The sequence below is a fragment of the Orbicella franksi genome, chromosome 8 (assembly GCF_964199315.1).
Source record: "Orbicella franksi chromosome 8, jaOrbFran1.1, whole genome shotgun sequence".
Lineage (NCBI taxonomy): Eukaryota > Metazoa > Cnidaria > Anthozoa > Scleractinia > Merulinidae > Orbicella > Orbicella franksi.
Window position 1 is genome coordinate 989,795 of NC_138152.1, and position 25,265 is coordinate 1,015,059.

The 25,265-nt window shown below is 38.6% G+C and overlaps 2 protein-coding genes and 1 long non-coding RNA gene across 8 annotated transcripts in view; 1 reads left to right on the forward strand and 2 right to left on the reverse strand.

Annotated features, from left to right (window-relative positions):
• LOC145496232 (uncharacterized) overlaps positions 1-25,265 on the forward strand; it is a 448,310-nt gene that overhangs the window by 390,760 nt on the left and 32,285 nt on the right. The window lies entirely within an intron of this gene.
• Positions 1-25,265, reverse strand: part of LOC145496263 (uncharacterized) — a 427,898-nt gene that overhangs the window by 231,526 nt on the left and 171,107 nt on the right. The window lies entirely within an intron of this gene.
• LOC145494524 (uncharacterized) lies at positions 1,726-22,168 on the reverse strand. 6 transcript variants are annotated; one of them, XM_081474016.1, is made up of 9 exons: positions 21,504-22,168; positions 21,289-21,406; positions 16,027-17,224; positions 13,152-13,275; positions 9,432-9,493; positions 8,627-8,750; positions 6,842-6,932; positions 6,292-6,450; positions 1,726-5,951 (listed from the first exon to the last, which is right to left on the reverse strand). In XM_081474016.1, exons 3-7 carry the CDS (start codon positions 16,057-16,059, stop codon positions 6,928-6,930), a joined length of 348 nt encoding a protein of 115 aa, XP_081330142.1. In that variant the 5' UTR covers positions 16,060-17,224; positions 21,289-21,406; positions 21,504-22,168; the 3' UTR covers positions 1,726-5,951; positions 6,292-6,450; positions 6,842-6,927. The 6 variants fall into 6 exon arrangements, with proteins under 6 accessions (XP_081330142.1, XP_081330140.1, XP_081330138.1 ...); XM_081474014.1 differs by lacking the exons at positions 1,726-5,951; positions 6,292-6,450; positions 6,842-6,932 and having other exon boundaries at positions 7,710-8,750; positions 17,125-17,224; XM_081474012.1 differs by lacking the exons at positions 1,726-5,951; positions 6,292-6,450; positions 6,842-6,932 and having other exon boundaries at positions 7,710-8,750.

Here is a 25,265-nt window from a genome sequence, read left to right on the forward strand (position 1 = left end):
CGACACCGAGCGTGCGCTCCTTTTACCTGTGTCCATTTCACTGAAAACTAAGGCAAATCAATAGTTAATTTAGAGTCCCCGGGACTGGAAAATACCATTCAAGTTTCGGCAAATCGAGCCAAAGTTGCTCAAAATCACGATGCGCGTAAGGCGGTCTCGGCTACTTTTTCAGTCTTAAAATGAAGTGAAGCTATAATTCGGCCTAGAAGGTCGACACCGAGCGTGCGCTCCTTTTACCTGTGTCCATTTCACTGAAAAGTAAGGCAATCAGGAGTTAGTTTAGAGTCACCAAGACTGGAAAATATCCCCCAAGTTCCGGCAAATCGAGCCAAAGTTGCTCAAAATCACGATGCGCGTAAGGCGGTCTCGGCTATTCTTTCAGTCTTAAAATGAAGTGGAGCTATATTTCGGCCTAGAAGCTCGACACCTAGCGTGCGCTCCTTTTACCTGTGTTCATTTCACTGAAAACCAAGGCCATCAGGAGTTAGTTTATAGTCCCCGGGACTGGAAAATATCTCCCAAGTTTCGGCAAATCGAACCTGCTACTCGGGAATCGAGCCGAAGTTGGTCAAAATCACGATGCGCGTAAGGCGGTCTCGGCTACTCTTTCAGTCTTAATGTGAAGTGGGGCTATATTTCTGCCCAGAAGCTCGAAAGTGAACGTTCAAAAAGTTTTGCTGTGTCCATTTCACTGAAACATAAGGTCATCAAGAGTTAGTTTAGAGTTCCCGGGACTGAAAAATATCCCCCAATTTCCGGCAAATCGAGGCGAAGTTGCTCAAAATCACGAGGCGCGTAAGGCCGTCTTGGCTACTCTTTCAGTTTTAAAATAAAGTGGGGCTAGATTTCGGCCTTGAAGCTCGACACCAAGCGCGAGCTCCTTTTACCTGTGTCCATTTCACTGAAAACTAAGGCCATCACGAGTTAGGGTAGAGTCCCCGGGAGTGGAAAATATTTTATAAGTTCCGGCAAATCGAGCCAATGAAGGTCAAATTCACGATGCGCGTAAGTAGGTCTCGGATACTCTTTCAGTCTTAAAATGAAATGGGGCTATATTTCGGTCTAGAAGCTCGACACCGAGCGTGCGCTCCTTTTACCTGTGTCCATTTCACTGAAAACTAAGGCCATTAGGAGTTAGCTTAGAGTCCCCGGGACTGGAACATTTCCCCTAAGTTCGGGAAAATCGAGCCAAAGTTGCTTAAAATCACGATGCGCGGCAGGCAGTCTCGGCTACTCTTTCAGTCTTAAAATAAAGTGCGGCTATATTTCGGCCTAGAAGCTCGACACCGAGCGTGCGCTCCTTTTACCTGTGTCCATTTCACTGAAAACTAAGGCCATTAGGAGTTAGCTTAGAGTCCCCGGGACTGGAACATTTCCCCTAAGTTCGGGAAAATCGAGCCAAAGTTGCTTAAAATCACGATGCGCGGCAGGCAGTCTCGGCTACTCTTTCAGTCTTAAAATAAAGTGCGGCTACATTTCGGCCTAGAAGCTCGACACCGAGCGTGCGCTCCTTTTACCTGTGTCCATTTCACTGAAAACTAAGATCATCAGGAGTTAGTATAGAGTCCCCAGGACTGGAAAATATCCCCGAAGTTTCGGCAAATAGAGCCATAGTTGCTCAAAATCACGATGCGCGTAAGGCGGTCTTGGCTACTCTTTCAGTGTTAAAATAAAGTGCGGCTACATTTCGGCCTAGAAGCTCGACACCGAGCGTACGCTCCTTTTACCTGTGTCCATTTCGCTGAAAACTAAGGCCATCAAGAGCTAGTTTAGAGTCCGCGGGACTGGAAAATATTCCCCAAGCTCGGATAAATCGAGCCAAAGTTGCTCAAAATCACGATGCGCGTAAGGCGGTCTTGGCTACTCTTTCAGTCTTAAAATAAAGTGCGGCTACATTTCGGCCTAGAAGCTCGACACCGAGCGTACGCTCCTTTTACCTGTGTCCATTTCGCTGAAAACTAAGGCCATCAAGAGCTAGTTTAGAGTCCGCGGGACTGGAAAATATTCCCCAAGCTCGGATAAATCGAGCCAAAGTTGCTCAAAATCACGATGCGCGTAAGGCGGTCACGGGTACTCTGTCAGTCTTAAAATGAAGTAGGGCTATATTTTGGCCTAGAAGCTCGTGACCGAGCGTGCGCTCCTTTTACCTGTGTCCATTTCACTGAAAACTAAGGCCATCAGCAGATAGTTTAGAATCCTTGGGACTGGAAAACATCCCCCAAGTTCCGGGAAATAGAGCCAAAGTTGCTCAAAATCACCATGGGCGTAAGGCGGGCTTGGCTACTCTTTCAGTCTCTAAATGAAGTGGAGCTATATTTAGGCCCAGAAGCTCGACACCAAGCGTGCGCTCTTTTTACCTGTGTCCATTTCACTGAAAACTAAGGCAATCAGGAGTTAGTTAGTCCCTGGGACCGCAAAGTATCCCCCAAATTCCGGTAAATCGAGCCATAGTGGCTCAAAATCACGATGCGCGTAAGGCGGTCTCGGCTACTCTTTCAACTTAAAATAAAGCGGGGCTATATTTCGGCCTAGAAGCTCGACACCTAGCGTGCGCTCCTTTGACCTGTGTCCATTTCACTGAAAACTAAGGCTATGAAGAGTTAGTTTAGAGTCCTTGGGACCTTAAAGTAACCTCCAAGTTCCGGCAAATCGACCCAAAGTGGCTCAAAATTACGATGCGCGTAACGCGGTCTCGGCTACTCTTTCAGTCTTAAAATGAAGGGCTATATTTCGGCCTAGAAGCTCGACACCGAGCGCGAGCTCCTTTTACCCGTGTCCATTTCACTGAAAACTAAGGCCATTACGAGTTAGTCTAGAGTCCCCGGGAGTGGAAAATATTTCATAAGTTCCGGCAAATCGAGCCAATGTAGCTCAAATTTACGATGCGCCTAAGTAGGTCTCGGATACTCTTTCAGTCTTAAAATGAAATGGGGCTATATTTCGGCCTAGAAGCTCGACACCGAGCGTGCGCTCCTTTTACCTGTGTCCATTTCACTGAAAACTAAGGCCATTAGGAGTTAGTTTAGAGTCCCCGGGACTGGAAAATTTCCCCTAAGTTCGGGAAAATCGAGCCAAAGTTGCTTAAAATCACGATGCGCGTAAGGCAGTCTCGGCTACTCTTTCAGTCTTAAAATAAAGTGCGGCTATATTTCGGCCTAGAAGCTCGACACCGAGCGTGCGCTCCTTTTACCTGTGTCCATTTCACTGAAAACTAAGATCATCAGGAGTTAGTATAGAGTCCCCAGGACTGGAAAATATCCCCCAAGTTTCGGCAAATCGAGCCATAGTTGCTCAAAATCACCATGCGCGTAAGGCGGTTTCGTCTAGTCTTTCAGTCTTAAAATAAAGTGCGGCTATATTTCGGGGTAGAAGCTCCACACCGATCGTGCGCTCCTTTTACCTGTGTCCATTTCATTGAAAAGTAAGGCCGAGAGAAATAAATGAATGTGACATGCCGTGACAAAAAATCCGCTATGATAACTTCGTGATAATTTGTCCATTCCTTAAAAGTTAGATTTTTGCTGGGGGAGGGGGAGGGCACGAATTTTTGCTGTTCAATATTTCAAAACTCCATGGTGACATCGCGTGACAAAAGCAAAAGATTGTGTGAAAAATTTATACATGTACTTTATCCGAGAGAAATAAATGAATGTGTGACATTGCGTGACGAAAATCCGCGATCAGAACTTCGTGATAATTTGTCCAGTCCAAATAAGTTATATTTTTGCTCCGGGGAGGGGAGGGGGAAGGGCACGAATTTTCGCTGTTCAATAGTTTAACATCGCGTGACAAGATTGTGTGACAACTTAAATGACAAATAAATGAATGTGGCAAATAAATGAATGTCAGAGATATCGTCCATCGTCCATCGTCCAGAATCTACCGTCTGGGTTTTAGCACATGCCTAAATCGACAATAACTCGCTACATGGGTTTCATTCTTGTAAAGACACATAACTCTGTTTCAAGAAAATAACGAGAGAATATCGCTTAGTTCGAGATTTCAACTTTATTATACTTTACGAAGTTTCTCAGAACGTTTTACTTAGGTGTATTCGTACAGATACATTCGTAATCAAATTCTCTAACCTTTCTACTCTTGTTGCTCAGACGTTCTTGAGCTCATGCTGGGATTTTACTTGGTTCAAGATCACGTCTAAAAATACCATGACGCTTCTGAAGATGCTTTTTATCAAGTTGAAGAGTTGATAGCCCCGGTTGATAGCTCCTTTAGTATAACATGATTCTTGATAAATTCACTGAAAATGTTGGCTGGTAAATTGATCTCTCATAAGGCTTGCAGACCGACCAGTTCCGAAAATGCTTAACTTCTTTTAGTGTTGGTGTACCGCGAACGGTATGTTCGTTTGTATGGGATTTCATCGCCCTAGAAATCATGGAACCGTGCTAACTTTTCACGACGACAACTTCTGTTAATTCCATGTGCTGTACACGCATGGACAGGTGACGCATGCGCTTTAGAGACCAGACGGCGATTTGTGACTGAACGAGGAAAAGAAAACAAAAAAACGAAGCCGAAATTTAAACCCAGCCCTCACTGCCTGGGTAATTACAAGCTTACGAGAGCTGCTACACTACCGCACCAGCCGCCATGTTGAACAAGGGCGAGCATTGGCCTGTGGGATTCCACTCAGCCCTCAATGGTGCATGGGATTTGCTAAGAAATTCGTGCATAGGAAAACCTAATTGATGAAAGATATGAAAAAATCTGAGACAGGTAAAATTAATTCCAGAATTAAAAGAAGTAAAAACTAAGATGTAAAATATGGAAAAATAATTCGAATAGATATAATTATTTACAAGACGCCACAAAAATTAAAAAAAAATTAATTCTGTATTAGTAAAAATAATTAATGTAATTTTGACCAGAACGGGTGACTATATTTGCATGTTAAGATATTAGCTCAACTGTACAAAACTAATGAAACTAATTTGACTCCCTTTACAAAACTGGTTGGAACAGTGACATCAAAGAGTTCCTTGCTTAGAAAAGGGTGGGTGAGCCCGCGTGGGTGGTTGTGTGGGAGCATGGGCGGGGGGATTTTACGGGACTAGCTGAAAAGGAACAAAAGGAACAAAGTCCGAATTCAAGAAAACCATTTCACGTAAGCTGGATCAAGAAAATTCGACAACTATTACAACCAGTTACAAATTGTTATTCCCAAACATATTTTATTACTCAAATAATATAAATGCTATCACTACTTTAAGTATGTAACTACTGTAAACGATGTCGGCTAATTCTGAAGCAATTATTTACCGCAGTGGAGTTTGACAGCCTTGAGTAAATATTTTCCCGTTAATGGTTATTCACCGACTTTGAAGTGAAAAACTGTCTCAAATCAGCAAGAAAGTCCTGATACAGACAACTATTACTTGCAACTGAGCAGTGCAGGCTGTGTAAATAAATGAGAATACATTTACTGACCACTTCCAAAAAGATGTCTTGACAAAGACTTCAATTCTCCCTATTACTAACGCTACAAATATAAGGCAATCTCTTAGGAGAATTAGCATATGAAATCAGTGGGGTCAAAACAAAACAAAACAACAACACTCGTTTGCTCTTTTTCACTGGTGCAAGACCCTTCATAGCCTTGCGAACCATAGTTCCACCCCTCGTAAACAAGCGACAAGCCTGGCTTTGCAGGGTGTGAAACAGTTTGGTATAGTTGTCTTCGCCGCATGTTTCGTTTTATTCAAACTCCAGACACTCCTTCAGGCCTCTCTTTATGAACTAACTTTGCAGGGTGTGAAACACTTTCGTGTAACTGTCTTCACATCCTTCGTTTTCCTCATTCCTTCAGCCTTCTCTCTGTAAACTAACTTTGTAGGGTGTGAAACACTTTGGTATAGCTGTCTTCACATCTTTCGTTTTCTCCAGTCTCCAGACACTCCTTCAGCTTTCTCTCTGTGAACTGGTCAGAACGTCTGTGTGACGAAGACATAAGCACTAATCAGGACCAGACAACATAATAGTGGAACAGGAATTTGGGGATCTGAGGATTAACATCCTCAATGTATTGGATCGAGAGAGTTTGCAAAGCCAAATATGGGAGGATAAAGGGAGTAGTGAGATTACCTTTATTTTAATCTTAGCTCGTAGCTACAAAATTGTCACCTGATCACGACTGACGCCCAACCGAACCTAACATCTGTTAATGAGAAGCACACTTCAGAAACGACAATCCTGAATCACTAAAAAATTTAAACGTAGGGAAGCAATAACTCGAGCTACTATTGCGTTGTTTTGTTTGTTTGTTTTTCTTACCCTTTCTGCCCAACAGACCAACTGACCCGGCACTTTGACGAGAAGGTGATGTGGGAACGGAACATTTCATTGCGATGGCCTTATAATGACAGTTATTGGGAAAATATACCGTTTTGTTGCTGCCTCTCTTTCCAGTTTTTCTGCACGACGTTGGATTTGCTAAAGATAAAATGAATCACAGCACAGAGGTTAACGTCAGTTTATATGGCAAACATCCTCCCACTATTGACTTCATCAACACTTGATACTTATTAAATATAATTAATTCATCACAAAAATAACCCACTTTAATGTACCCCTTTACTGATTCCTTACGCCCGGTGCAAACTGCACTAGTCAATACAACGTTTTAACTCATAACACCAACGGCCACACAAATTTGTTGGAACAAAAGAAAGTGCCTACATAAGAATAGAGTTAAACCCCCACAGGATTGGTTTGGTACACTAACAAGGCCACCGTTTCGTCATGGTTTTGGGACACCAATATGGCTGCTGTGACGACATGTTAAAATGCTATACAGAGTAGCAAATGTTTAGGTCTATCATACCTCCCTTTCAATTTCCTGTCTCTCTCGTTGGTCGCGTTCCAACGTGTACGTCTTTTTCAATGGTGTGAGTTCGCACACTCTTTCTTTTAATCTGCAAGATAGAATGAATGAAAAAGCATCAATATTGCATTGCCACATACAGATCCCCTTCCAATGGAAACAAAAGTTTAATAAATACACGCTGGAAGAACAGCATTTTTCTGGATATTATTTTTCAAAGTTTCGGTTTTGTTTTGCTGCATGACTATCCTTCTAGCTAAACCGTTATTTAAGAGCAATAATATGATTATAATTATTAATAATGATGATGATAATGATATTAGAGACAATATTATGATTATAATAGGAAACTTCACAGCATCCTTTGCAGCTGAAAAATGTGCATGTCACATAACTTTCTCAGTTTCAAGTCTGGGAGGTTACCACATTATGAGAAAATAACTCTTGCCATGAAATTTATATTTTCTGCAAACTTAGTGTGATGACATCATCAGTCATGCAACCATGTCTAAAAGTGTGTTTTATCTTAGTGCGAGGACTGGAATTGAACAATTACAAAGCAATTCACATATTTGAAAGGGTTATGTTATACAGCACTTAGAAACGGCCACGAGACTTCTACCGTCTCACAATAATTGTTATCGTGGTTATCAGCGGTTTTACATGCAAGCAAGGTGTTAGGGTCAATTCTGCTTTACATTGGGTCAAAGGTCACTTTTTTAGGAAGAAGTGCTGCATTTAGTTTGCTATTTCAGCGCTCGTAATTTTATTTACCCAAAAATTTTTTGTTTCACTGATTTGAAGCAGAAACAATGCTCTTTCAGACGAAACTAGTCATTTTCAGAAAAGCCATGTACCAGAACGCCTTTTTAGAATTTGAAAATAGGCTAAATGTAGACCTCTTGTTAAGCTGTCTTGGGTCGTTAACTTGGAAAATTCGTGAAATATTTTAGTTCTAATCAACTTGTGATCTATCTAGCTCTAAATATACCCGAAAGAAAGTACAAATACGATGTACAATCAGTTTTTAATGAAGATTTCTATTTTTGAGTTTACGAGCCTCTGGAAATGGCACTCATTTCCAATCGATTTTGGGCGATTTGGGGCATCAAAATGAAAAAATTGTGTGAAAAAATAAATTGTGATTTATTGAACTTAAAACAATATTTTTGAAACTAGTGCCCATAGGGCTTCATCCTGGGCGAGTTTGAAGAAATTCAATATTTTTGCTATTTCCAAGTCTAGTTGATATTTAGGTGAAGCTGCTCTTAATTACTGATGTTACCACCATTTATAATCCATCAAATATTTTTGCTTGCAAGCAATTGGTCTAAATTTGTCAAGTGACTGAATATGGATCAGCTAAAACTGGGGAATATCCTAGTGATATTTTCCAGTTTTCAAAAAATGAGATAATATACACAACAGCCTTCATCAGCTTCCATTTGACTTACTAATGCTAAGATATTTGCCCTCAGATATAACTTGTTTCTCAAGGCCCACAGTCATCCTCAAGCTGCACTCTCAGAAAACGTTTCGCTTTTCAGAACAGATAATGTCTGTGGACAATTATCTGAGAATATTTTGCACCAAATGGAGGTTATTGTTTATACTTTCAATGCAAGTTCATGGAATAGTTGTTAATTTTTTTGAAAGTTCAGACAAACTGATGTTTTTTCTTGATCTGTTTCTGGTTTTCCTGCAACTGACATTTGTCCATTATCTGAGAGCCTAAAATTGCATAAACCCAACTCGAATAAAAATCAATTTTATCTACTTCATTACCTCCGTTTTCTAGCTCTTTGTTCCTTGCATCGCGCTCATCTTTAAGGTCTTTAATTATTGCATCCTTCACGCTCACCTCACTTGTTAATGTATAGAGCTGTTGGTTCAGGTCATCGACAACTCTCTATCAAAGAAAAAAGAAAGTTATTTGGTTAAATACACTCCCTGCTGCTGCACCACATGATACTAAAGTAAAATATCCTTTCTCTTAGAGATCTGTGACTCAGTGTGTAGTAAGTAGTTAATGTGCATAACCACCTCGAGTAGCCTTTGCTTTATGCGTGTAGTATAAATTGTCATTTTTAATGGAAACAAATAAACTGTATCTGTAACACAACCCCTCCCATGCCTGATATGGAATGCAGTTCTTGCACTCTTGCGTGAATATCCAATATAAGTGCTCAGAATACAAGTTTTTGCTTAAGCGTAGGTCAAGAATAATTTATTTCTCACAGATCATTCAAGGGAAAACAAGACCCTGATTTAAAACTTAGTATGAATTCATTGGTGTCTGGTATCTAATATTGGTAATCTTTTGAATCCCTGAATTTAACCTTGCTTAAGTGTAGCAGTACATTAACAAACAGTTCTCATAATAGGTCCTTTGCATGATCCATTCATGTGGTACAAAATCACACATGCTGGAACGCAAGTTGCACAGTGGGACTTCCAAAATAATGCAACTCGTACCAGTCCACCTTGACCTGCCTTTCTTTTGGAAGTCCCACTATGCAACTTATGTCCCAGCTTGTGTGATTTTGTACTATCATGTGACCAGATTGTGCAAAGGGTTTATTTCTAATACCATATGAGTTATTTCTTCTCCTTCCTCTTCTCCTTCATCCTCTTGTAATTCATTACTTGGAACTGAGCAAGAGAATGGAAACCCATCATAAGACATTTTGGTCACTTTACTTGAGCAGCACGGGGGGCGAATGCACTTTTTCTGTGGGTATCCCACACCCTTGATGGCCACAGTTCAGCAAAATAAGCCCCCCAGGGGGCACCCACTTCTCCGATTGCCAAGGGGCCTTTTGTGGCAATAAACAGTCTATTTTCCCAATGGCAACCTGATAACCCAGTTAGAGAGAGGTAGTTTACTTTTATGTTTATGTTATTTTGGGTGCAGTACTAATATTCGTATTAAAAGAGATTTCTTAAGACAAAACGGTAAAAACGAACGGTAAAATTTGACGTTTCGGAGTAGTCATGACTCCATTGTAAAGGAAAAATAAATGTTAGATCATGCAAATTACAGCATTTAAAGCGATTTTGGCACAAAGAATTAACATGGAAGGGTGCAAAGATTATAAAAATACTTTCGCACGAATGGAATCTGATTGCACGTTAAGATTTGGCTTTAAATCTGTTATAAAATGCATTTCGTGTACAAAACAGTCAGATTTGTTTCTGCATTTCTTAAGCACTTTGAAACGCTTGAGCAGGTCCTGAGGCATCGTCCTGTGCACGTTCTTATAGTGTTTGGCAATGGCAGAGGATTGTTGTTTATGTCCTTTTACACGATTATGTAAATGTCCGCATGTGTAACCTACATAACCCGCATCACACAGGTCACATTGAAAACTATAAAGAACACACTGCTGATTTACAATTGGTGGCTTTGTTTCTCTCACATTTAGTTCTCGTTCAATTTTTTGGCTCACAAACACAGGCTGGATGGTGGTGTGTACTTTTAGGCTCAGAATCTTAAGTTTTTTCCTCACAAAGTCTGCTGAGAACTGGTCTTTAAATGGTAAAGTTACTCGAATCGTGTCATCTGTCTCTTGAGATGGTGATGAAAGCTGCAGCTGGTCACAAACCTTTGACTCAACGAAACCCTTGATGGCAGAGTTAACGAGGTGTATGGGGTACTTCAAATGGGAGAATACTGTCTTGAGACAGTCACATTTGTCGGAAAAATGTGACAAAGATGAAGATAGACGATGTGCTTGATCAAGCGTAGTTCTCAGTAAGCCATTTTTGTACCGATGGTGAACATGACTCTGATAGTGCAAGAGTAGACCTGATTTAGTGGGTTTTATGTGCACCTTTGTCTCCATTTGAGGTGATCGGTTCAGTAACTGGATACCCAGAAATGGGAGCATTCCATTGCATTCAGTTTCCATCGAGAATTTTACCGAGGAATGTACTTTGCTAAGTGTGTCCAGGAAATTAGAAGCTGTTGCTATATTCAGCATGATGGTGAGCGTATCGTCAACATATCCTTGATAGAAAGAAGGGAGTTTACCCTCTCGCTCAAGGTTTTCTTCGATGTGGGACATGAACACATTAGCTAGTAAGGGACCAAGAGGGGACCCCATAGCCATGCCATCTGTCTGTTCGTACAGGGCTCCATTGAACTGGAATAGTTGTCCTTTGGTAGCTACACTGAGAAGGTCAACAAAATCCATTTTGGTGAGGTTCAAGTCATGTTTTATTAAACCAATTGTTTGTGAAAGCTCTGTTCGCGAGAAACTCTATCGTTTTAAATGCTCTAATTTGCATGATCTAACATACATATTTCCTTGATAATGGAGTCATAACTACTCCGAAACGTCGGATTTTATCGTTCGTTTTTACCATTTTAAGTACTAATATTGTTTAAATTGTCCTTTGTCTCCTTATGTCACATTATGTTCATAATTCTGGGTTTTTGACCTGTCTTTTTTTATGTATTTAATTTATTTTTAATTGTTAATGTAATTTAGCGTAGGAGAGCACCTTGTCGATCTGTTAAATAGATGATGATGATGATGATGATAATTATTATTACTACAGACAACATTGCTATTTGATCGTACATGCTACTCGAAAAACTCACTGCTCGATAGCTAAGTGTGGATCTCATGTGCTCCTTTTCATTGGCTGATATTTTAATGTGATTTTTCCAGCTTAAACTAATCCATTTTTATTTCCATTTTAATGCTTTTTTATTCTGCTTTTACTTCTTTATCTTTACTTTTTGATAAATTCCTGGGGAACTCTAATAACTCCTCAGAAGTTTAGTCCAATTTCTCCAAAGCGAAGATTCCAGCAAATTTTCTACCCTTGCCAAGCATAAAGTTCACAAGTTCACTTATTCTGTGAAATCAGCACAACTGATTTTAAAACAATTGATACAAGTTTGCAGTTGTATAGTTGCTGTAACAGACTCTGAAACTTTGAAAAAAGCCTTAATCATATTAATATGTGCATGGATTGTCATAAAAAAAAACGTTTACAGACCACAAGTAGATTTCTCAGTCAGTGATCTTGCTTGTAAAATTTTACACCCAAGGAACAGACAACCAGATATATGTTTAACCAGCATGCAATGTGCAGATGGCAATACTGCAAATTTGCAATAGTCACAACATGCAGGTGAGATGTTTGTCAAGTAGCATGAAATTTGCATGACAATCACTGAAAATGTTCACACAAAACACAGGTGAAATGTGTGTGAAGTAGCTGTGAAAATTCTTTCATCATTCATTGAGAGTTGACAGGTGAAATTTTTGTGAAGAAGCATATGAAATTCTATAACCATTCACTGAGAATTTGCAGGTGAAATTCAGGTGAAATCCTAAGTGAAGTAGCTCATGAACTTGTATTTCAAATAAACGTGAATTAAGATGTAAAACCGCATGTGAAATGCAGGTCAAAAATTGTGTGAAAGGGTTGACATCACGTCACAACATTTTCACACATGTTTTACAAAATTTTGCAAAATTCTACACACATGTGAAATATGGGTGTGAAATGCATGTAAAATGCTCGTGAAAAACATGTGAAACATAGGTGAAAATAACACATTTTTCGCCCAATTTTTTCGACAGGATTTTTCACATGCATACTCCTGATAGTGCAAGTCAACCTTAGATGATAAAGGGCTTTTGCACGTACTGCATAAGAGATATTTCTGGCACAAATCTCTGAAACAACACCTTTATATTTCTAAATCATTGGTTACGGCATAACCCAGTTGACTATGATGATGCCATATTGGTTAATGAGTTACCAACATTTATATTCCATCAGATATTTTCTCTCGCAAGCAATTGGTCTAAATTTGTCAAGTGACTGAATATGCATCAACTAAAACTGGGGAATATCTGAGTGATATATTTCAATTTTTAAAAAAAATGAGACCATATTGCAAAAAAGTATTGGAAAGATAATAAACACAACAGCCTTCGTCAGCTTCCAGTTGACTTACTAATGCTAAGATATTTGTCCTTGGATATAACTTGTTCCTCAAGGCCCACAGTAATCCTCAAGCTGCGCTCTCAAAAATTGTTTCGCTTTTCAGAACATATAATGTCTGCGGACAAATATCTGAGAATATTTTGCACCAAATGGAGGTTATTGTTTATACTTTCAATGCAAGCTCATGGAATAATTGTTAATTTTTTGAAAGATCAGACAAACTGATGTTTTTTCTTGATCTGTTTCTGCTTTTCCTGCAACTGGCATTTGTCCATAATCTGAGAGCCTAAAAGGGCATAAACCCAACTCAAATAGAAATCAATTCTATCTACTTCATTACCTTGTTCTTGAAGTTCTTTGTTTTTTAAAACGAGCTCGTCATTGAGCTCTTTTATCATTGCCTCTTTGAGGTTGACCTCATTTTTCAGCACATGTGCGTTTTGTTTCAGTGCATCCACGACTCTCTATCAAAGAAAAAAGAAAATTATTTAGTTAAATACACTCCCCATCGCTGCACTACACCATACTAAAGTAAAATATCCTGTCTCTTAGAGATCTGTGACACAGTTTGTAGTAGTTAATGCGTAGTTAAGTAGTTAATGCCCATGACCACCTCGATTAGCCTTCGCTTTATGTGTGTAGTATAAATTATTGTCATTTTTAGTCAAACAAAATAAACTGTATCTGTAACATGACCCCTCCCATGCCTGATATGGAATGCAGTGCTTGCACTCTTGCATGAATATCCAATATAAGTGCTCAGAATACAAATTTTTGCTTAGGCTTAAGTTAAGAATAATTTATTTCTCATAGATCATTCAAGGAAAACAAGACCCTGATTTGAATTCATTGGCATCTGGTATCTAATATTGGTAATCTTTCGAACCCCTGAATTTAACCATGATTAAGTGTAGCAGTACATTAACAAACAGTTCTTGTAATAGGTCCTTTGCATGATCCGTTCACATGGTACAAAATCACACATGCTGGAACGAGAGTTGCACAGTGGGACTTCCAGAATAATGCAACTCATATCAGTCCACCTTGACCTGCCTTTGTTTTGAAAGTCCCACTGTGCAACTTGTGTCCCAACATGTGTGATTTTGTACTATCATGTGACTGCATCGTACAAAGGGCTTATTTCTAATATCATATGATTTAGTTCTTCTCCTTCCTGAAAACTTGACCCTTCGTCTTCCTCAGAACATGGTACTGCACAAGAAAATTAAAAACCATCGCAAAAAATGTTGGTCACTTTACCTGCTACTTTTGAAAAGAAATGTTTCTACTAAAGTTTCTCTTCATAACTTGGCAGGGTTTTACAGACAACAGAAAAATATCTGTGCCAAGTTACAGTTCACAAAACTTTATTATCCTACATGATCTTAATTATAAGTAAAAAAAGTGCGAAGCCTTTGAGCCGCAGGCAATGTATATTTTCAATTCACCAGTTCCATTTGTTCGGTATGGTAAATTGTTCTATTGTGTCAAAAATTAAGATATGGGATCAGAATATTGAGTACTTTTTACTGTTGTGAGATGCCGGTATGGCCAGTCAAAGTTAAGGCTAACCTGGCTACAAGCAGCTGTGATTCAATTGAAAAGCATGGCAATAGAGCATTAACCATTCCGGGACATTATTCACCATTTGAAATAAGGATCTTTAATGATGTGGTACTTAATCGAGGGCCAGATACAAGGTTGTTCTGTGTCAGCCAAGTTAGAACTAAAACTTGAGTTGAAGCTGACCGTCTCCAAAAAGCTGCTTAGACTTCCATTACAAATGTATTCTGTGCAACAACATTTATAACAAAGTTTCAAATTTTTACTTCGAAAATTTTGACAAATTTGACCACAAACTTGAGCACAATTAATTAAACGTCTCCTATGACTCAGACAAACAAAATGGCATCAAGTAAAATGAAGCTATTTGTCTGCAGTAAACATAGCTGCATGGAGACCAATTTTAGCAGTACTGGGTAGCATTAATTAAAACAGTACCAGAATAACAAGTCTTGCTAGATTCCAACAAAATGGTAATCACATGGCAAAAATAAACAAATTCTCAAGTTAGCGAATCCTTCCATAAAATTTGTTACGAAAGTAGAAATAATACAATAGATGTAAAACAACGACAGAAAACACCAATTGAGCTGTCTCTGTTTACAATGAGAAGCAATAATTAATTTTGTCAAAATGCTCCAACCACACTTACATAGAGTGTAGTAATGCTCATTTGCTTAATAGAGATCTCCAGTCATCCCAGTAAATTGAACCTTAACAATTACAACGTTCACCCGACGAGTACTTAGTTAAAAGCTTGCTCTGATAATCTCTCTTGTACTTGGACTAAGATACACTACGATAAGCTACATTGCCTGCGGCGTAAATAAGAAAAAAACCAGCTGCCAAACCATCATTGGTAGCCATTTCGGTGCCTTATCTGAAACAAGAACTGCCTAGCCATTAATATTATGTCCTATTTTCAAAACTTGTTTTGTAAAAAGCCTGTTGCTTTTAAAGTTCTGTCACTGTCAGTCTATTTCTGTATACTCTATAAATGCTAATATCAAGGAAGAAAAATATATCAAACTGATTGCATGTAAGCAATAATTTGGTGTAATCAATCAGCTTTTTACTGCAATTTAACCATTTCCCTAATGATAATATAATGGTTTTACTGTACGTAGTTTGCAATTTCCAATTTGTTTGCCAGATAGACACCTTCATGCTGCTTGCAGCTACGAAGAGCAAACATACCAATCACTTTGAAGAAATGTTTCAAGCATTCTCTGAGCAGCAGATAAAAGTTTGTCAGGGAATACTGGAAAAAATTTGCTGGCAATTAGTGGACGGGTCTTTAGGGCAGGCCTTTCAAGAAATCCTACAAGAGAAAGGTAGGTTCTAGAAACATTTGTTTTTGATTTCTGCATTACACATCGCTGTCAGAACAGGCTAGTCGGTCGATGTGGAGGAGACAGGGGAGAAAGGTTTTTTTTTAGTTGTTTGATGTTTGCGCACAAAACTTTAATTTTATGCATACAGTCATACAATTTACATGGTATGATTTTTGTTGCAAATCTACCAGTGTAAACTTTCCTGCTGAGAGGTCCAAGAGGTACAGTACCATAATTCATTTCTTGCTATTCTGTGCCAAAAACAACTTTTTCTGTTGAACAGGCAGAGAATGTCTTACAAGAGGAGCTTTGCTTTACCTTGGGGGAAGGTACTGACATAAGCTCTTCCATTAAATGATTTTCTAAGATCTTCCAGCCTGAAATGTAGGCAACAAACTTTAGTTTCCCATCGTGAAATCCTTTCCTTCGTCTGTTTTTCCCTCAGAGGCAAACAAGAAAAAAAAAAACTGGAAAACACACACTTTTTCTCCTGTGGAAGATACATTGTCCATGCCAAATTTAGAAAGCAAAATTGTCCACAACAAGTCCACCCTTGAGAATAATCCATGATCGCAAGATAGATCATGTAATTGTATAATAATATAGTAGTAGTAATAGTAGTTTATTAACATGTCTGGCAGTTGATAACTGAATAATCAGTGCAGTGCACAAAATTGGATACTGATGATTAAGTCTGTTACAATAATAAGTATTACAATAATAACTAGAATCACAAAAACTTAAAAGACAAAATCCATGTGCCATTAGGTGTTCAGTGCCTAAATGGGTCAATTAACTTCGTTCACCATTGACCGAGAAAATTGAACTTGAGGTGATACATGTCTCACTTAAAAGCGACGTTTCGCGTTAGTTGAAAACACAATAAGATAGATAGATAGAAACTTTATTAAGAATGCCATCAACCGCCTAGCTGGGGAAAACTCCCCTACTAATACGGGGACATAACAAAAAAAAAACCTATAGCTATTTACACAGCCGTGAAGCATTCTTATGAGGTCTGACATTACATTTCACCAGAGTGCTTCAGTGGACGCCACGATTTCATGGCACGGCCGCAGCTCACCTGGAGAAATCAGTGACTCAGTAGGGCCGGCGCTTTTAAATAGTATTCAAAAAGTTAATGTGCTGTGAGTAGAATTCATTCTTAGTAAATAATCTTTGCGCACTCATTGCTCGAACAGAGAGAGCGCAATGCCTCTGAAACTCTAAGCAGTTCACACGGGCCTCTGTCGGTATGAAATCAATCAGAGCTTGGAGAAAATAGCTCCACTTTAACTAAGTTAATTGAAGGCAGTTTTACCCAACAAAAAAGAAAATAATCATCAAAAGAAAACTGAGAAAGCAAAGGCTTTTTATGTAATGTACTGCGCCGAGTAGCTACTCAACTCTACGCACCTCAGAGAACTCCAGTCACCGACACTGAGTCCCGATGGTGACGAATTGACAGTCTGACTGATCGAAGAACGTCCGGCCAGCAGATGATATATGCCCCGATCTAGACACCGGCACAGGAGAGAGAACCAACATGAATGACATCAGACCATCATGATATGGGTCAATTAACTTCGTTCGCCATTGACCGAGAAAATTGAACTTGAGGTGATACATGTCTCAGTTAAAAGCGATGTTTCGCGTTAGTTGAAAACACAATAAGGACACCAGGGACCTTATTCTACTCTCATATACCATAGGCATGATTAATCAAGAGGATTTCCTTATCCTGTATCCATCTTACATCTCCAGAGCTTAGACTTGCTCACCAGCAGATTTTAGAACCGCCTGTAATTCCAACCACAAAACAATCTGATAATGATTAAAACCATGACTTCAGCACGGGCAGGGTGTTCGTAAAATGTGATAAGCCCGGAATTAGATGCAAAAGTTTCAGTTAATTCTAATAACATCCATTTTGAACAACAATAAACAACTATAGCTCAGCTTAGGACATGCAACGCTTTCTTATCCGTGTCTGTCAGCCCAAATTTTCTGTACTATTTACAAAGAACCAATTATCTTTGAAAGGATTTTTATGATTGAGTAATTTATCTTCGAACTAGGCTGTTCAAACAGTGGAAAAAGCGATAAAATGAGAATTAAACGGCCTTGTCAACTATTCCCTCAAAGTAATCTTGAGGTCATAATCTAATTGTCGTGTTGAAAGCATGGCTACTGTGATTCGCCTGGAAACTGAAGCACTTCTGTAAAAACCTAGGGAAACTCTCTTGTTGCGGGGATCAGTACTGGAGTCTGTTACAGGGAATTATCTTCAGAGACGCTAACAGCACTCAGAAATTAGGTCCAATAATAGCGTTTTAACCCCTCAAGTGCCTATATGACGTACCCAATACATCATGGTTTTTGTCCCTCAGGTGTCTATATTACATACTGGGTACATCAAAATTTTAAGGGATTTAGTCAAACTCCCGGCACACCGGAAACAAGTTTTATCGCCACCTGGGTTTTGCGACAGACTTCTACCCTCCCATTGTTGTGATATCACATTGATATCAAATTACGTCAACCTTAGTGAAATTAACCACGTTGAAGAGACACTTTTATGACATTTCAGAATATGTGTACATGTTCCTAGTTCAAGTGAAAAAGCTCATGGCACAAGAAGGTTTTCACTAGACACCACTTTTCAGTGAAAATGGTGTGGCACACAGCATGCACAGTGGTCAGGCAGTCAAGTGGTTAATCCAAGAACAATCAAAGAATATTTTACAAGACATGACTATTTAAGCTGAAAAGACAATTCTAAAGGATTAATTACCTTAAGTTATTAAAAAGTAACAAAAATAATTTGGAGAGGTTTGAAGATAAGTACAAAGATGTCGAAAACCAAGCTCTACAATGGAACAAAATTGAAATAAGAGGCTTCTCAGTTATGTATTCAAAATCAATTGCGAAGGCCCGAAAAAAGGAAGAAATTGACCTTCAAAACAAAGCCAACAAGTTACGTCTAAACGCAGAAAGAAACCCTGCAGATAAAAAAATTCTTGACGAAATATATACAACAAATTTATGCATCGAAGACTTAGTGCAATACAAAACTAAAGGCGCAATCCTCAGAAGTAAAGTGAGGTGGTTTGAACACAACGAACGCAATACAAAGTATTTTCTTAATTTAGGAAAAAGGAACTACTGCCAAAAATGGGTGACAAAGTTGAAACTTAAAGACAACATGTACACCTACGACCAGTTCGAGATTTTACAAGAAGAAAAGTAGTTTTATGAATCGCTTTACATGTCAAAGAACGTTGATGCCGATAAATTCTCGCAATCTCCTTTATTTAATCCAAACAATATAACACCGCTTTTGCAGGAGGACAAATTAACACGTGAAAACCTAATTTTCACGAACAAATGTTTGAACCCACTGAAAGAATTCACAAATAATAAAACAACCGGTACTGTAAGCTTTATTTCCAAGTTTTACAAATTCTTCTGGCCAGAGCTGTGTGTATCGAAATGATTGCGAGTTTCAACCATGCTTTTCATTCAGGAACCCTGTGTATTAGTCAGAGACGAGGAATAATATCACTAATTCCTAAAAAAGCTAAGGACACTTCTTTATTGGAAAACCTGAGACCAATTTCACTAATAAATGTTGATTACAAGATCCTCACAGAGGTAATTGTTAAAAGACCGGAGAAGTTATTGCCGATAATAATAAACCCCAGTTAAACCGGATACAGGAAAGGCCACTATATTGGTAAGAATGCGAGACTCATCCAGGACGTCATGTTTTATACAAAACACACGAATATCCCTGGAATTGCAACCTTTCCTCTTGATTTTCGAAAGGCTTTTGACTCAATAGAATGGGAGTACTTAAAAGCTGACTTGAGGGCTTTTAAATTTGGACTAAACCTCTTAAAATGGATAGATGTTTTGCACGATGAAGCCTCTAGTTGTGTAATGAACAATGGCCATGCATCTTTTTTCTTTCGTTTACAACGCGGTGTTAGACAAGGCTGTCCTCTGTCTGGCTTGCTTTTTATAATTGGCATTAAACTTTTTATAAGAACTCTCAAAAAAGATCACTCAATTAAAAGAATTAATGTTGAAACAAAAGAAATAAAAATTATGCAATATGCCGACGACACCACGGTCTTCCTAACGTTCAGGATTGAACGCAGTTACAAAAACTGCAAAATTTACTGTAATTTGCAAGACTACAACAAAAGCTTCGAAATTTAGTCAGTGGGTTGCAAGAAGACTCCTCCAAAGTGACAAAAATTGAAAAAAATTACAAAATTTACAAAAACTGCGAACTTAACTTTATTTCGCAAGACCATCGACAAAATCAACAATATTTATTCATTGGGTTGATAGGAAGACCTCACCCAAGTTACAAAAATTGTCAAAATTACAAAATTTTCAAAAACTGCAAAATTTACTGTATTTTGCAAGACCAACAACAAAATCTACGATATTTATTCACTGGGTTGCAAGGAAAGCCACTCCAAAGTTACGAAAATTGCGAAAATTACAAAATTTACGAAAACAACGAAAATTTACTGTAATTCGCAAGACCATTGACAGAATCTATGAAATTTATTCAAAGGATTGCAAGGAAGGCTTCTCCAAAGTTACAAGAATTGCAAAAATTACAAAATTTACGAAAACTGCGAAATTTACTGAAATTCGCGAGACCACCGACAAACTCTATGAAATTTATTCAAAGGGTTGCAACGAAGGCCCATCCAAAGTTACGAGAATTGCGAAAATTACAAAATTTACAATAACTGCGAAATTTACGATAATTCGGCTGTCCATCCATGAAATGCACAAAAGTCTTTGAAAGGGTTACATGGAAGTCCCCAATGCAATTTATGAAAATTACGAATTTTACGAAATTTCTTAAAACTGGAAAATTTACAATAATTCGCCAGTTGATCGATGGAACCTCAAAATTCATTAAAGGGTTTCAGGAAAGTCTTTAACAACATTTGCCAAAACTACAAATTTTATGAAATTTATGAAAACTGCAATATTTACGAGATTTTGCTAACTCATTAACGAAAGCTACGAAAATTATTCAAAGGGTCACATTAAAGTCCCCGATAAAAATTACCCAAAATGCAACATTTATGATAATTCGCAAAAGCATGGACTAAATCTAATGTATCAAATTTTTTCAAGGGATTAAGGAAGGCCCCAGTTCATAATTTATGTTATTTTCAGATTGTCTTTGTAGGGGTCATCAGCATACAACTTCATATTATTTTGAGAGGCCTATGCAGTGAACGCGAGTTAAACCAAAATATTAAAATGAAGTACATTTCACCCTCAACTTACGACAAATTACGGTAAATTAACCACAAATCAAGATCATTTCATGATATTAGATAAAACATTATTGATTGTTTGCCTTGGTGGAATGTCCTTCAATAGGAGCTCGGACGTTTGGAGAACTCTTTTCTATGTGGAAATAATTTGCGAGTTTTCAGTTCTGGTTGGCTACAACGTGCAAATAAGGCTATTCCACAAAAGCTGTTTGCAAATATGCAAAGTACGTCTAACACGAACTTTAGTATTTACTATTAAACTCACACGTCCAAGCGAAACAGGGTAGCCATTTAATATACAATTCTCTGAAGTGAAGTTTCCATAGTCTTTAATGGAGGTTGCCAATAAAGAATGCAGCACAGAGATACGAATGTTGTTGTTTCTGCAAGTACAAATTTAGAGGCTGTAAACACGAAGTGAAATTGAAATTGAAATTGAAGGCAAGGAAGTCGAAATAAATCGAAAAAGCGATTACTTACGAGCAATCTGATGGTTCCTAGCACAAACACTTACTAGGGATGCCGATTTACGTAGTAATTACGCACAAAGGGAAGAAAAATGAAGAAAAAACTGAGCGACTAAGCAACATGGCTTCCGAAAGAGATGCACCGCTGACCTTTCGTATCAGCCAGGCATTCCCTTATGTTAGAGTCGCGAAATGTCCTTTAAAACAGAACCATAATCGAATTTGAATGCATACAGATATTCCTGTCATTTTTCGCTTCTAGGTAAACTAGAAGTAATCAAAGATTATGAGAGTGCGTTCGACGCCATCACTTAATTAAATATATATAAATGATTTCACTGGCTGACTTTTAACCTCTGTCTATTGCTAAAATCAACGTTTTTCATCGACAACCGAGGTTTTTATACAGACAGATTTATCATAGTGTCAAAGTCCACCATTTGTTGACACGTTACGTGACAGCGCAAGTTTCCGTAGACTCACAAGTTTAATAGAACGAAAATATTTACATTTCTAGCCTTCAAATCTCGTGCTAAATATTCTCACATTAACTGGTAATGTTTGAACGTAAAAGCTAATTTGTAAAAGTAAATTTTACATACATTATTCTAAACTGGAAGCACAAATGTAAGCAAACATTTGCAATCGTGCGCTCTTTTATCGTCAGCGTAAACAAACTCCGTGCGACTAATAAGCGTATCATGTTCCCCTAATGAATAAGGTAGACAGTACAATTTGCCGTTCCTTGGTTCAGGCTCCCTCTTATGGATCTTGCCTTCAGAGTACTTTTCCACCGATTCCAAACAATATTCAACCGGATAAGGACTGAGCTATCTACGTGTCTGTCGCGAAATAATCAACTAATGCAATCAAAATATAGCTTTTCCCACGGTTAACATCCGGAAAGCCAAGGCGCTTCAAAGTCGTGTTCGTTTTAAAACAAATAAATTAAACAAGGACAATTTCATCAGATTTCGATAAATGCCACCGTCGAGGCGTTTAAATTCACCTAAATCCAACGCTGAGAGCACAATTGAATACTTACAGCTTCCAAATTACAGTGTACATGTAAATGTCCACAAAAACCCGCACTTGAACGAAAGACCCGCACTCGAAAGAAATGTACAGCACATGGTTTGGCGATGATGTCATTCGTTTCGCCCCTGCTGCGGGGCGGCCAAATCGGTGTCGCAACTTGGGACGAAGGTCCACCGTCCCATGAAACTCGACTCAAGTCTGCATTAGGACTGCGTTCTACGAACGCAATAAGTAGCTTACTTGTGGAATGTATGCCAAATCAGCAGCAATTATTTTTTACTTCATAGGCACTTTAAACCCCCAAAAGATACCACTTTTAACGGAATAGGTTCGATTATAGCCACTGTTCAAGAAAGGATCCCGCGCGCACTTATAGCCCCGACTCTCGCAGTCGAGAGATCAGTGGAAATCAAGCCTAAAAACAGAAATTAAATGGGGGCATTTCATTTATTATTATTTCACCAGTGCACCCTAAAGGATACTTTGACAGCTAAAAATGGTCAGATTTCGCCCTCAACACCCTAAATGAGACCAGGATCCTTTATTTGTCCCCGAGACGACGAACATGCCCAACCTTTTCAGATAGGAGTCCGTGTAAGGCCGTTTTACAATCGCTTGCAGCATGTCAAGTTAGATTTTTCCGAGAGGTAGAAGTTATAACGATTTTGTCATTGTAAGGAAAATACTTATGGTTCTTTCTTTGCGATTAGGGTGGCGTACGCTAAAACATAGCTGTAAGCGTTTTAGAATAACAAGCTCACTGCTTTGATAGTGATGTTAATCTGCGTAGAACAAGCGCTTTGAAAACGAAACATTGTAGTTTGTTATCTCTTGAGGTGTTACGTTAAGTTAATACATTTTGCTTTGGTGATTTTTTCGAAACTCGCTTGCATAGTAATAAGAAGGTTACTTGTGCAACGTATCCCTTGTTACTCATGATTTATCTTCCCAAAGAGAGGCGTACGCTAAAACATAGCTGAGAGCGTTTTAGAATAAGAAGCTTACTTGTAGAATGAGTGCTTTTATAGTCATGTTAATCTGCGTAGAACAAGCGCTTTGAGAACAAAACATTGCAGTTTGTTATCTCTTGTGGTGTTACGTTAAGCGTATACGTTTTGCTTTGGTGACCTTTCCCGAAACTCGCTTGGATAGTAATAAGGAGGTTACTTGTGCAGGGTATCCTTCGATATTCATGATAGTGTGCATAGAACAAACGCTTTGAGGACGAAATTTGCACATTATTACCTCGTTTAGTATTTACATGAATCTCATATCATTTTGCTGTCGTGGCTTTCCCGAAACTCGCTTAGGAGTGTTAGAACAAGGTTAATAAGCCGTGTGTGACGTGCAGTGGAAAGGAATATTCTCCTCCCGCTTTATGTTCCCATAGACACGTACGCTTAAACATCGCTGAGTGCGTTTTAGATCGTTTCGAATATGTAGCACGCTTTTAGAACATAGAACAGAATTTCAGTGAACAAGGAACGCTTATGTCATGTTATGTTTTGCTGGTGTTATGTCAATTCACATGATTGCGCTCAGTTTCCCATAACCCGCTTCACGATACTCGGTGAAAAAAGCGAGAGAAACAGAGTTTGTTATGTTTTTTGTGTTACATGGATGCGGTAAGGACATATTTTTATCCCGCTTTATCGTCCCAGAGAGAGCAGAAACACGCTTGTCATCTTTGGCGGTCTTTTTGTTTTATGTTAATCGCGAGAAATCGCTAATTTTGTAAAATCTGCGTGCCGGCACTAGTAAGTGGAATTAGCATTACAAACAAGTGTAAAAAGTCGCAAATTTCGCAATGAGTTGACGAAAAATCGTGAAGTTAGCGAAAAATCGCAAATTTTGTAAATTTTGTAAAATCCGCAAGCGGTGCTTTAAATTTCGCAACAATGTACCGAAAAATCGTTGAGACAGCGAATTTTTGTAAATCTTGTAGAGTTTAACGAAAATCGCAAAATTTGTTAAATTTGAAACTCAAACGAAAAATCGTAAAATTTGTAAAATTTGTAACTGCGTTCAATCCTGGACGTAAGTGCTTCCTATAAGGGACGAAGAGTCAGTGGAGCAGCTATTAAGACTACTAGACGAGTTCAAGTCGATATCTGGGCTAGAAATCAACTAAAACTCTTGCGCTTCTTTCATGCTTAGCAACCTCCCGCGTGCATCCATAGCTTGATGATTTTACAATAACTGTCTAATTTCTCGCGCGTTGATTGGCTCATATTTATCATCAATACGAGTACACACGGATAAAATTTTAATTTATGAAAGCTTTCAAGTTCAACTTTCAGCTGTCAAACTGTCAACTTTTAACCAATGAGATTTTATGGACCTTCATAAGTAGCCAATCAAAAAGCGAGAAAACTTATTGACAATGTTGGCGACATTTTGAATAAAATTCACTTATCTTTGTTTAAAGCAAGTTTACGACGTCTTTTCCCCTAATTTATTCCCGGCATTTGACCATTTTGGGGTCTTGTTATTGTAAAAAGCAATTTGACGTCAGTTTTTAAGCTTCTGTCCTCTTATTGATGATAAATTTCGTCATAACATTGTCAAAGTTTACTGCGGAACCACTCGCCTGCGGCTCGTGGTTAGAACAATCAAACATACATTTCATGAAGTGGCCAGCACAAAGCTATTGTACTTTCTTCGAGGGATAAATTACTTCCTCGAAACTTGAAATGATTGTGAATAAATTGGAACCTCCATTAACTGCCACCTCTCT

Excerpts from the sequence above, each read along its gene's own strand:
- LOC145494524 (XM_081474011.1), bottom strand. The coding sequence starts at position 11,037 with ATGGATTTTGTTGACCTTCTCAGTGTAGCTACCAAAGGACAACTATTC.